This window comes from Mauremys mutica, chromosome 19 (genome assembly GCF_020497125.1).
Source record: "Mauremys mutica isolate MM-2020 ecotype Southern chromosome 19, ASM2049712v1, whole genome shotgun sequence".
Classification (NCBI taxonomy): Eukaryota; Metazoa; Chordata; order Testudines; family Geoemydidae; genus Mauremys; species Mauremys mutica.
This window is the reverse complement of record NC_059090.1, coordinates 1,524,623-1,537,737: the sequence shown is the minus strand read 5'-3', so window position 1 is coordinate 1,537,737 and position 13,115 is coordinate 1,524,623. Positions and strand designations below refer to the sequence as shown.

The following is a 13,115-nucleotide window of genomic DNA, read 5'->3' as shown; positions in this document are numbered from 1 at the left end:
ATTGGCCCTCCTTTGCATATAAGGGCAGATCTACACTTAAAATTAAGCAGCGGCACTTAAGTGAAGATACCCCCTACACTGAGGGGAGAGCTTCTCCTATCAATGTAGTTAATCCATGTCTGAGCGATGTCGATGAGAGAAGATCTCCCGCTGACATAGCATTGTCTAAACCGGGAGCAAGATCTATATAACTACAGAGGTGTAGATTTTTCACACCCCTGAGTGATGTGGACTTGGCCTAAGTGTTTGTAGGATCAGAGCCAGAGTAGAAGGCTTGTGGTCCCTGCTTGACAAACTTATACCCCAATTTAAGACATGGCAAAATAGTTTGTGTAACAAGAGAACGAGGCAGACAAGAACACATAGGCCAGGACCGTATGCAGGTATAAAGGTTTGAGTGTCTTGTATAAATATTAATGAGATAAATGTCAGAAGCCCCAACTGGCCATATATGTAATAGTTGTCAATAGGCCTCAGTTTACTCTAGTCATTGGAGCAGAATTGGGAAGGGGACTTATTTAGCAAGTTTATTTCTTGCATAAATGATGGTGTGGAAAACATAGCTCTTGTGGGAAAAATTAAGAAACAGGCAATGGAAGTTGCTTGTCTGCAGTGGATTCTTTTCTCTCTATATATACAGTTTGAAAACCCTCTGGGATTCTCCTGTATGAAAGGTAGGCTATAAGTTCATGGTATTGTAGCATAATAATCAGTGTTCATCACTTCTTGGAGGGATGAAGAGGGGGAAGTGGGTGGTAGGCAAATCAAATAACAATCATAGGAGATGCACCCATAATTCTGTGCAGAGGACTTAATGTCTACGTAGATTGGTGTGTGGGTGGGTTTTTTTGTTTTCTGTGTTTTTTGTTTTGTTTGTTTTTTTTGTTTTTTTTTTAAAATGGGCTGTAACTCTACAAACTACTGGCCCTGGAGACTGATCTGTCTTCTGTACAACAAGTGGGATGGAAACCGCAAGGAGAATTTAGATTGTGGAGGAAATGTATAAATGTGTATAATGTGCGAGAGATCTTGGCAGCCCTTGAGACAAAGAGGCTCCACAACTTATAAAGACTCTTGCATTAGAAAATGTTCTGTTACTTCACTATGAAGTACAGCCAGGTAATGCCCATAGGAAGGATTATGTAGCCTTTGAAAAGGAAGTGTAAGTCTGAGATTCAGACAGGTATTACTAATGCATTCAGTACAATGAAATGGTGTTGGGGTGCCTTAATGCAATATTCATTTTATAATGTGAATATTCATTTTAAATAATTTAAGTCTGAATAAACCTACAGTTCATGTGACTGACATCTTAGATGATGTGGGATATGACATTGAAAGGAGCTTAGAAAAGCAACAAGATTGGGGCTTGGAGGCTTCAATTACTATTACAATTTCAATATACAGCAGGGTGGATTGACTTTAATTACTGGTTTTAATCATGTTTTAAATCAGTAAGCAGTAAACCTTGAGTTAAACCATTTGATTTTAATTGTTATGCATTTGTATTTATTTATTTTCCTAAAGAAAAGTTGCTTTTTATTAGTTGGTTTCTATTAAAATATGTCGATTTGCAACTAAATATAGTCTTTTCACTAAATTTGGTCCTTCCTTTTTGCAAGGAGGATATAATAAATTGATGCACATTTATTTAAGCAGTTATAACATAAGGTACATTTATTCAGATTCTTAATTTTTTACATTTTTATATTAGAAAATGGTTTATCTAATATTTTACTAGATTAATTTTTTACTTGTGGTTTATATCAAACTCTATTTGATTGGGAATTCCAAAGCAATTAAAAGTACTGAAAAAAAACAACAAAAACCACCTCCAACATTTTAAAGCCTTTAATTATTTTAAATAAAACTACCTTAAATGTGTGGATACATATGAGAATTTTTTTCTTAACATGTTTTGCATTTGAAACTAACTGATTTATTAAGAAAAGAAACTATTATCTGCAGTTAGTGAATTAAACTTACTGTTGTCAGCATGCCCTTCAGATTTTAGAACTTGTAGATCTCGCACTCTTACTTCTAGATTTCATTCATAGTTTGGAAGTGTGCATTTTCAGTTTACTATTGGTTTTTTAAGAACAAACATTTCATTGAACTAGCTGAATAAACTGCAGTGATGAAAATATTCTCTGCTCCTGCAGAACCAGCTACTGCTGTCAAAAGTTGGTTTAGCACTTCAGCAAACTTTGGTTCCAGGTGCTTAGCCTGTGGCCTTCACCAATTCAGTGGTTTGACTTTCGTTAAGTTGTTGGAAGTAAACATACTACTACTTGTTTGTTTAGTTTAAATTATTTTAACAGATTATAATACATTTATGCTTTAACACTGGTTGTCATAATTTCAAATTTAATTTTAAATAGGTTTAATTTTTTTAAAAGCCTGTATTAAATTTAAATAAAAAATCTGATTTAAATAGTAATTTTAATCATATTTTATGCACCTTGATATGTATGTGTTGGTTAATTAGTGAGGGGATGTGAGGTATACGTCTGCAAATGGTTGAAGGGAAGGAAAAAGAGAGGCTAGGGGAGTGACAGGGTGAAGAGTCTCTGGGTTTTCATCCTAAAGCTGCTTTCAAGGCAATCAGACTCCAAGACATTTAGACCACCTCTTCTCTAGGAAAAAAGGTGTGTAAGGGCATGTCTTCACTGGCAGTTGCCACAGCAGCACTTTAATGTGGCTGTGTAGTCGCGACAGCTCTCCCAGCGCTATTAAAAAAAACCCACTTCCACGAGGGGAGTAATTTCCAGCGCTGGGAGTGCTAGTGCATTGTCTACACTGCTACTTTACTTGCTGCTTAGGCGGCAGGGGGAGTGCCTTTTTGATTGTTTCACTCACCCGGCACGTCCAGGTCTTCAGCAGCACTTCGGCAGCGGGTCCCTCAGTCGCCGACAGTCTTTGGCGGCATTTCGGCAGCGGATACTTCCTTCTTTGGCGGCAAGGTTTATTACCCGCCGCCAAAATGCCACCGAAGGCTGTCAGCAACTGAGGGACCTGCTGCCAAAGATTCAGACGGGTGAGTGTAACAATTGAAAAGGTGCTCCCCCTGCGATGGTCCTGATACTTTGGAATTCTCATCTGGTCACCCTATTTACAGCGCTGAAACTTGGAGCACTCGGGGGGTGGTGTTTTATCACACCCCTGAGCGAGAAAGTTGCAGTGCTGTAAAGTCGCAGTGTAGACAAGGCCTTAGTTAAGAACAAAGGTGTCAGTTAAGAACCCACCGTTTTCCCTAGCGAAGACAACCTTCAACACTTCCTTCTGTGTTGTGTAGGTTCTTATACTGAATCCATCAACATGATGTAAAGTGGAATCTGGTGGCACCTTAAAGACTAACAGATTTATTTGGGCATTAGCTTTCAGTGGTAAAAAAACCACTTCTTCATATAAGAAGTGTGGGTTTTTTTAGCCACGAAAGCTTACGCCCAAATAAATCTGTTAGTCTTTAAGGTGCCACCGGCCTCCTCATTGTTTTTGTGGATACAGACTAACACAGCTACCCCTCTGATGATGGAAAGTGAAATTCTTTGGATTTTGTCTAACTTACTAAAATACTTTCCTGCAGAGAGCCTTAACTTCTGTATGAAGGGTGGCAAACAGTAGTGAGCTCAACTTCCATATGGGAAGGGACACAGGAAGTATCTAGAGCAGAGTGGGTGGAGGGGATGGGCTGGTCAGTGGAGCTTGAATACTTATTTGAGCTTAGTGCTTATTTGCAGCTGTGCATGGCTGCCCTCCACCACCAAATCCCCTTAAAGCCTTTTTAGAGGAAAAACACCCTGCCGAGTCCACTGCATGCTAGATGAAACCTTAGGCTTCTGGTCTGTGGCTTGGAATGAGCCTAGTTGTTTGTCTCTCTCTGGAGAGAGGTGGGATGAATCACTTGGCAAAACCAGAAATACTCTTCTGCACAGGTTGGCTAATGGGTCTACACAGAATCAGGTAACATTTACTTTACATCTCACTTGGCTTTATGCAGCATACACATGGGAAGGGAGCCGTCTGCAATACTTGTTTTTCCTAATTCAGGAGTCTGATATCCTGTCAAAAAGACAAACTTTGCTTTGTATGGCCCAAGTATCTCTTTTCCAGTGTGTAGGGTTGCTAGCTTGTGACTTCTTTAGAGATGTATTTTGTTTACACTGATTGTGGTTTGGAAGAATGCAACTGGTATGCACTGTGCAAAAGGCACACTCTACCTAATTGACCTGAGAGTGAGGGAGGGAATGCTGAAATCGAAAGTGGCCTGCCCATAAGCAGTGTAATTTGTTTGAAAGCAGTGTTGTTTTCCCTAAAAATAAAGCTTGCTGCTCTCACTTATTTGTCTCCTTTTGTTTAGTATGTGTTCTAAGGCAATGAACTGGGTCTGAAAGAGTTCAGTATCTCCTATTTTGGAGTGGCACAGAAAATGATAGAGCGAGAGGTTTCACAAAAGGGAAATGCTTTGCAGATGGGCAAAGGACAAACTTTCAGATCTTTGCATGTGGGTGTCCAGAAAGTTAAAATATGATTGGAAAATAGTATTATAAGCAGCACCAAAACAGTATGGCATCATACTGAAGAGACTCTTAGTCATAGGAACTTTGTCACCCTTGTGGCAAATTATTTTTAAAGCCAAGACACAAGTAAAAAGCATGTTTCACATTAAACACTGTAGTTACGACAAATGTGACTGTCATCATCAGGCTAAGAATCAGTTTGTTATAAGTACATTAACCATGTTTACGATAAGCAATTGCTTTCTCAGTGGTTAATGCAAATGGAAGTAATTCAAAGATGATTCTCAAACTGTTGCCTGGTTGATACTACTTGTAGGGATATTAATGGCTTCCCAACAATGAAAAAGCTGCATAATTGCTTTAATCAGTCTTGTGGGTGTTAAGTTGATTTTTTTTAAGATTAAGCATTCTTTAAAAAGATTCTTTGTTTTAGCACAACTTAGTCTTCCAGGTTTTAACACCTGAGTGCTCTTTAGTGTCTTACCTACATGTGAGATATTGTCCATTGCCAAAGTGGTATTCATCTGTTAAATTGAACTTGCATGTTATCCATAGATATTTTTGCAAGTCTATCAGTAGCTGATGTTCTGGAATTTTTTTTATTACTGCATCTTCAAGGCTCATGGAAATTGCAACCACCAACTCAGTGCTGTTGGTGGAGAAGCTATTTGGTTATAACAGCGAGACAGTCCTGTCAGGTGGCTTGAAATTAGAAAGATTGGATCTCTTTCCAATTTGAATGGAAAGAACTAAATAGAACTTGCACACCTGAATCACTGTAATAGCATCATCCTATTTTTCTGGGTTCAGCCCCTGAATCACAAAATACTACACCTCTACCCAGATATAACATGACCCGATATAACATGAATTCAGATATAACGCGGTAAAGCAGTGCTCTGGGGGGGGCGGGGCTGCGCATTCCGGCGGATCAAAGCAAGTTCGATATAACGCGGTTTCACCTATAATGCAGTAAGATTTTTTTGGCTCCCGAGGACAGTGTTATATCGGTGTAGAGGTGTATCTAGTCTGTATGCTTCCTAGCACTGTTTTGTAGGATCTGGGAGACACAAAAAGCAGGGTAGCATTTGTGAACATGAACCTGGAATACTAGTTAAAGAATGTGGCCAGAGGTCAGCGTTGATGGGCGCTGACCAGCTGTAGTTGGAGTTGAGTTGCATTTGGGTGACAGAGCTGGACTGGAATGGGGACGCACCCTCTGGATTGTAGACTGGTAAATTGTTCTACCTGCTGGCTTTAAAATTATACTCTAAAAGCATAGAGTTTTTATACACTGGGATTATGCTTCTTCGTCCATGAATGCAAGGAAAAACTGTGTACAGAAAACCTGGAGGTGTAGGAAATAGTGTTAGAAATTTGTTAGTCCCAGCTAAGGCAAGGCATTTACATGCTCTCTTTCAGACTGGCCGCAGAAGGAGCTGAGTCTGTCTTCAGGGACAGAGAGAACAAAGGCCCAGCATGTTGTGTGGCAGCAAAGCAGACCCTTAACTATCTTCTCCAGCCACAGATGCAGCACACAGTCTACTGATTTTGCAAACATTTAATCACTTCTAGACATTAAAGATGTGTGTTCTGTTACCATTTGTTAAACATTGTTAAATATTTAACAAATAAGGGCACCCTCTCCTCCTTTTTTCTCTAGCAATTATATGTGCTAGTGTAAATGAACACTCGGTGTTCAAATATTGTCTGTATTTGGTGGGTATGTGGGTGGTGTGTTTATGAGGTGGGAGATGACTCCCAAAAGATGGTTGGGACAACTGTTGCTTCCAGGTTTGGGATTCTGCCTACACTGAGAGCTGGGATTGTCAGTGCCTCTCAAGAGAAATGGATTTAGGCACTTTTTCGTTCTTGCTAAAAAGTTTTAGGTAGGGCTTTATTTCAGTGGCTGCAGTTTCTCAAGTTTATTGCTGAAATGGTTGGTAGTGGCTGTAAATATAAGTAGGAATCTTAGTTTCACAATTAACTCTCTCTGTGTAGTATCTCTAGAGAGCTGGTTAAAATAACATCTTAGACAACCTGTGTACTTGATGCAGTATCAAGAAAAAACTTCTATCAGGGTTCACTGCAAACAATAATCTGTGAAGGATATCTCCTATAAGTGAAGGCAAAGATCAATTTCTGGAACTTGAAAGTTAGTGATTCCATCTAACATACTAAACAGGTATTTTAAAATGAAAAACAGGGCACAGTGAATGCTTCTGTACACTTAACACTGGTGCAAAGATTGGGAATTCCAAAAGCCTTTTTTACTGTTTTATCATCAACACACGCTTTTGGGGGAGAAGAATGTCTAACGCTTTGGCTAGTGGCAACCTTCTCTAAAGATGACCTATTCCCAGTATAGTCTCTTGCATTGCATTGGTTGCTGTGGATACAAATACAATACCTACTTGCCACATGCATCATATCATTTGTGGCTCAGTTTTCTCCAGCTGGGATAGTGTGAAGGGGACCCACAGAGACTGGAATTAATAGTTGTATGTCTTTTCCTTCTTAACCAGACTCTGTGGAAAAATGTAATGCTAGTATTAGTACCCCAAGGCTTGGTTTAACTGAGACACGCTAACTGTAGGTAGCATAATATCCTAGAAGTAATTTCCAGCACTGAATAGCACTGCCTTCCACGGGAGCATAAAAGTGAGAGATCCTTCACAGGAAGGGTTGTAAACTACTGGGTTAGCCAAACTGGGTTTATTCCTCTGTCGCTACAGTGATACATAGTTATTGTAAGTGTGCTTTACCTTCCATGCTTGGTGTTCTATTGCAACTCTGTTTCCAAGGTAAAGACACTTTTCCTTGCCTCTCCTCTACTTTTTGCCCCCTTAATTCCCAGTGTTTAATAACCAAAAAAATTGCAACTTGAGGCTGGTTTTGATATATGAAGAAGCTAATACTGTATTAAAGTTCAGCTGAATGGAAAGGAACCAATTCTACTAATTTAACAAATTGCTTGTTTTGGGAATTCAAGGAATTTGCTGTGCGGTAATTTTAATCTCTAATAAATTGTCTTTAATTCTGGAATTTACAAGTACAGGATGGAGTAAGACCCTCGTCTCTCTTAATTTCCTTTTAATCACATTGTTGTGCATTAGTGCAGATGTTCTTTATGCTATTTTTTCAAACACAAGCTCTCCAATTTAACTTAAATTGAGAATATTGTGTACATACAGAAGCTAAGGTTTGGCTCCGCAGAACTGCAGCATAATATTGTCTCCTAGCCTAGTCAAATGGAAAGGGCTATATAGTACTTTGGTTTTGCTGTCTGCTCCCTGAATCCTGTTTTCCTGAGCTGATGCTCCTACAGAGAGTATGAGGCACGGCTAGAGAGATACAACGAACGAATATGGACGTGCAAAAGCACAGGAAGCAGCCAGCTGACGCACAAAGAAGCTTGGGAGGAGGAGCAGGAAGTTGCTGAGCTGTAAGTAACGGTGCAGAAGTTGGTATGCATCTATCTTTAGAATTTGGGGGCAGGAGAGCTGCCTTTAGAATGATAGGTGGCTGCTAGTTACATAGCAGGGAGTTTAAGGTTGTGACTAGTTCCTTAGGACTTTATAAGATGAAAGAAATTTGACTCCAAATTTGACATACCCCTACTCATGAATGCAGCTTAATCTGTAATGTTCTTTTCACAAAATAACTGAGTACAACATTTGGCATATCTCTCAAAACTACCTGCACAAAGAGGGAATTTTTCTTGCTGAAGGAGAAAAAACAAAAGCACCTAAGTTGTGTGACTTTTACTGGTTTCCATATAATGATGGTGTGCATACCAGCTAACTCTGCGGCAGTTGTTGTTTTTTCCAGATCTGTGCAGGTATCAACCAGTGAACTGGTGCCATTAAATTCAGTAGTATTTTGGAATAAGGTATTGGTGATCTGCTCCACTTGAAACAAACTGCAAAAAAGCAAAATTGCAAGGATAGTTCTGCCAAGTGCTCTCTCTTTTCCCTACCAGTTGGCCTACCCACTTTTGTCAGTCTCACAGAGTGGCCAGAACTTTGGTTTATATCCAGTGTAAAACTTGCCATGATGAAGGAACCTTTCTAAGGGCAAGTCCTTGATTGAACTAATTAGGTATCTTATTCCTTAATTGCTGTATCCAATGAAAGTGAGGGAGTTGAACACATAACAAAGGGCATTTCTTTCTCAGTTTTACATACTGGCAACTTTGGCTTTGCCTCTTTCACTCTATAAAGATGACCTGTTCCCACCTATTTAGTGTGTGTTTATAGATTAAATCTGTCTTGGATATTGCTTCTGCTGTGTTTACTGGGGAGGGAATTCATCATTTTGATTGGAATAAGAGGTGATAGTCCGTGACCTAGAGAGGAATTGCCTGCAACATTTTTCTTGTCCAATTAAATTGCTCCCTTTAAAAACTACTCCCCAACCGTACAAGATGCCAGAAGCCTTAGATAGAGATATTGTCGTCTTTGATCTCTCTCCAGCTAATGCTCTTCAATATGAGGGAAGTGTATGTTGCTGGTTCTGTAATTGCATAATCTTGAAGTAGCTGAGTCAGTGGATCACTTGCCTAGTTTTGCTGACTTAATCTGATGCAGTGATACAGGATTAGCTAACTGCTCCTGTTTTTCTGAAAGTTTTCAGTTACATAAATGAGAGAATGTCTCAATTCAGGTTAGATAGAGAGTTTTATATTTTTCTTAAACCAAATAGACGTTCAGTAAAATGTCTCTTAGAGACCAGTCTTCATGTTGAATGAGAATTATAATAAAGATTTCATGCAGCTGCAGATTTAAAACTTAAAACATTGATCTGAATGTACAAGTTTAGTCAGCCCTTGTCGTGAGGAATCCACTGGTTAGTAATCCTAGAATAACTACAAATGAGGTCTCGGTCAGCAAGAGCTACCTTAAATCTAAGAAACAAGAAAACTTTAGATAGGGTGAAATGGAATTTTTCTGTCACTAAACAAACTTGAATTTGGTGCTTACATTCCCTTTTAATAAAAATAAAAAAAAAAATTAATGAATGGTGAGAATTCAAACTGACAAACCTGCTCTGATTTAGGAAGTGACCAGGCAAGCTTTCCCCCATTCTTCTAATTCAGTTGTTCTCAAACTTTTTTTGTACTGGCGATCCCTTTTACACAGCAAGCCTCTGAATGACACCCCCCCCCATAAATTAAAAACACATTTTTTAAAATATATTTAATACTATTTTAAACTGGTATTTTATGTTTAATATAACTTTTCACAGCAGACTTACTAGTGCAGACTTGACAGCAGACTTGCTACGTAGCTGGGTGGCACATACTCATGACCCCCACATAATAACCTTGCGACCCCCTGAGGGATTGTGACCCCCAGTTTGAGAATCCCTGTTCTAATTAATCATCCTTCACACAACTAATTCAAGATCATCCAACAATATTAGATACATCAGTGGAACACACATTTGCATAGACTGAAATACTGCACAATAATTTATTTAAATAAGCTCTACTTACTGCATTATAAGACATATAAAAATATTTTGACAATATAAACTTAATATGGGAGAAAATGCCAAACTTCAGTTGGGATTGCAATACTCCTGAAGGGAAAACTCATCTTGAAATTAAAAGGTGAAAAGTAGGCCTGTCAATTAATCTCAGTTAATTCAGGCGATTAACTAAAAAAAAATAATCGTGGTGAATCGCACTGTTAAACAATAGACATACCAATTGAAATTCATCAAATTTTTGGATGTTTTTCTACATTTTCAAAGATATTGATTTCTATTACAACAGAGAATACAAAATGTACAGTGCTCAATTTATATTATTTTTATTACGAATATTTGCACTGTAAAAATGATAAACAAAAGAAATAGTATTTTTCAATGAACCTCATACAGGTATTGTAATGCAATCTCTTTATCCTGAAAGTGTAACTTACAAATGCAGATTTTTTTTGTTACATAACTGCTCTCAAACAAAACAGTGTAAAACTTTAGAGCCTACAAGTCCGTTCAGTCCTATTTCTTGTTCACCCAGTTGCTAAGACAAACAATTTTGTTTACATTTGCAGGAGGTGCTGCTGCTGGCTTCTTATTTATAATGTCCTCTGAAAGTGAGATCAGGCATTCACATGGCACTTTTGTAGCCGGCGTTGCAAGGTGTTTACGTGCCAGATATGCTAAACATTCGTGTGTCCTTTCATGCTTTGGCCACCATTCGAGAGGACATGCTTCCATGCTGTTGATGCTCATTAAAAAGTAATGCGTTAATCAAATTTGTGACTGAACTTCTTGAGGGAAAACTCTATGTCTTCGGCTCTGTTTTACCCACATTCTGCCATATATTTCATGTTATAGCAGTCTCAGATGATGACCCAGCACATGTTTATTTTAAGAACACTTTCACAGCAGATTTGACAAAACACAAAAGATACCAATGGGAGATTTCTAAAAATAGCTACAGCACTCGACCCAAGGTTTAAAAATCAGAAGTGCCTTCCAAAATCTGAGAGCGACGAGGTAGGGAGCATGCTTTCAGAAGTCTTAAAAGAGCAACACTCAGATGCAGAAACTATAGAACCCGAACCACCAAAAATCAACCTTCTGCGGGTGGCATCTGATCAGATGATGAAAATGAACATGCGTCGGTCCTCACTGCTTTGTATCGTTATCAAGCAGAACACATCAGCATGAACGCATATCCTATGGAATGGTGGTTGAAGATGGCAGGACATATGAATCTTTAGCGCATCTGGCATGTAAATATCTTGCAACGCCAGCTACAGCAGTGCCATGTGAATGTATCTTCTCGCTTTTCGGTGACGTAAACAAGAAGTGGGCAGCATTATCTCCTGTAAATTATAACCAAACTTGTTTGTCTGAGCGATTGGCTGGGCAAGAAGTAGAACTGAGTGGACTTGTAGGCTCTAAAGTTATACATTTTTCTTTTTCAATGTAGTTATTTTTTGTACTTAATTCTACATTGGTAAGTTCAACTTTCATGATAGAGATTGCACGACAGTACTTGTCTGAGATGAATTGAAAAATACTATTTTGCTTTTTACAGTGCAAATATTTGTAATAAAAAATAAAGCAAACACTGTACACTTTGTATTCTGTGTTGTAATTGAAATCAGTATATTTGAAAATGTAGAAAACATCCAAAAATATTTAAATATTCCATTATTTAATAATGTGATTAATTGAGTTTAATTTTTTAATCGCTTGACAGCCCTAGTGAAAAGATAATTGAGTGTCCATGTGTCTCATAACTGAGTTACATAAATTATACGCCTCTCCTGGACAGAATACAAAATAACCTGAAGAAAGATTGGTTCCTCTAGGCACTACTGCAGTAGATATGTTTAAGAATAAAAAATATGGAACTTTATTTTTCTGGATAGGAATTATATTAAAAAAAATCTATTGCCATGTTTTTGGGTCAGTAACACAGGCAGGGTTTGTTTGGTGTGTAGGCAACACTTCATAGGGAGATGGCAATCGGCAGCAAGATGAGCACTGCCAGCATGGCCCTGTTGCACAGATGTGCTTTGTATTTCTTGTGGGTACAGAAGTGAATTTATATTGGTGACCGTATGAACATTTATTTTTTCTTGTGATAAATCTCACTCTGACCGCTTGCATTATTATTTATTCCAATGTGATGTCACCTTGAAAGTGTTTAATTCACTGTCAAAATGCTGTCAGTGGCATGAACTGACAGAACATGTTGCATTTCGTATTTTGTTAGCTGGATGATGTAAACTTTTTACATCCTTGTTCAGTTTGAAGGAGGAATTTCCCACCTGGTATGAGAAACTGGTACTGGAAATGGTCCACCACAATACTATTTCCTTGGAGAAGCTTGTAGATGCAGCCTGGCTAGAGATCATGACCAAATATGCAGTGGATGAGGAGTGTGACTTTGAGGTGAGGCTCTAGTTTCAAATACTTGCCATGCTTCTGCTTAATGCCGCTATCCTCAGGAGAGAGGTAAGAGGAGGTCACAAACATTTTCCCCTTCAATCTTCATGACTATCTAAATTTGGTGCAGAATGGTAGGACTCTCTCACCTCTTTGTGGAATTCCCTTGATAATGCCTATTTCCAAAGCAATAGTGTGGAAACCTGTTTCTTAAGCCGAGGCTAACGTGGTATTGTCAGAAGATGAGTGGCTTGGGCAAAGGAGACTTGCCTAGCAGAAGAAGGTGGTTCACATCTACCTGCTCTTCTGCTACACACACACCGTGTTCCCAATAGGAATAGCAGAGTGTAACTGACACAGCTTGCACTAGTTCAGGGGTGGGCAAACTTTTTGGCCCGAGGACCACATCTGGGTTTGGAAATTGTATGGTGGGCCATGAATGCTCACAAAATTGGGGGTTGGTTTTGGGATGGGGTGAGGGCTGGGGATGAGGGGTTGGGGGTCCAGGAGGGTGCTCCGGGCTGGGACTGAGGGGTTTGGAGGGTGGGAGAGGGATCAGGGCTGGGGCAGGGGTACAGGCTCCAGGCAGCGCTTATCTCAAGCAGTTCCCGGAAGCAGCGACATGTCCCCCCACCAGCCCCCTGGCTGTCCCTACGCATGAGGGGAGTCGGAGAGGGGACATGC

The 13,115-nt window shown here is 39.3% G+C and overlaps 1 protein-coding gene across 1 annotated transcript in view; it reads left to right on the top strand.

Moving 5' to 3' along the window:
• Positions 1–13,115, top strand: part of BAZ1B (bromodomain adjacent to zinc finger domain 1B) — an 88,092-nt gene that overhangs the window by 1,269 nt on the left and 73,708 nt on the right. The window contains exons 2-3 of the mRNA XM_044993982.1: positions 7,849–7,965; positions 12,293–12,437. Of these exons, the coding sequence (XP_044849917.1) occupies positions 7,849–7,965; positions 12,293–12,437 (262 nt within the window). The remainder of the gene's footprint in view (positions 1–7,848; positions 7,966–12,292; positions 12,438–13,115) is intronic.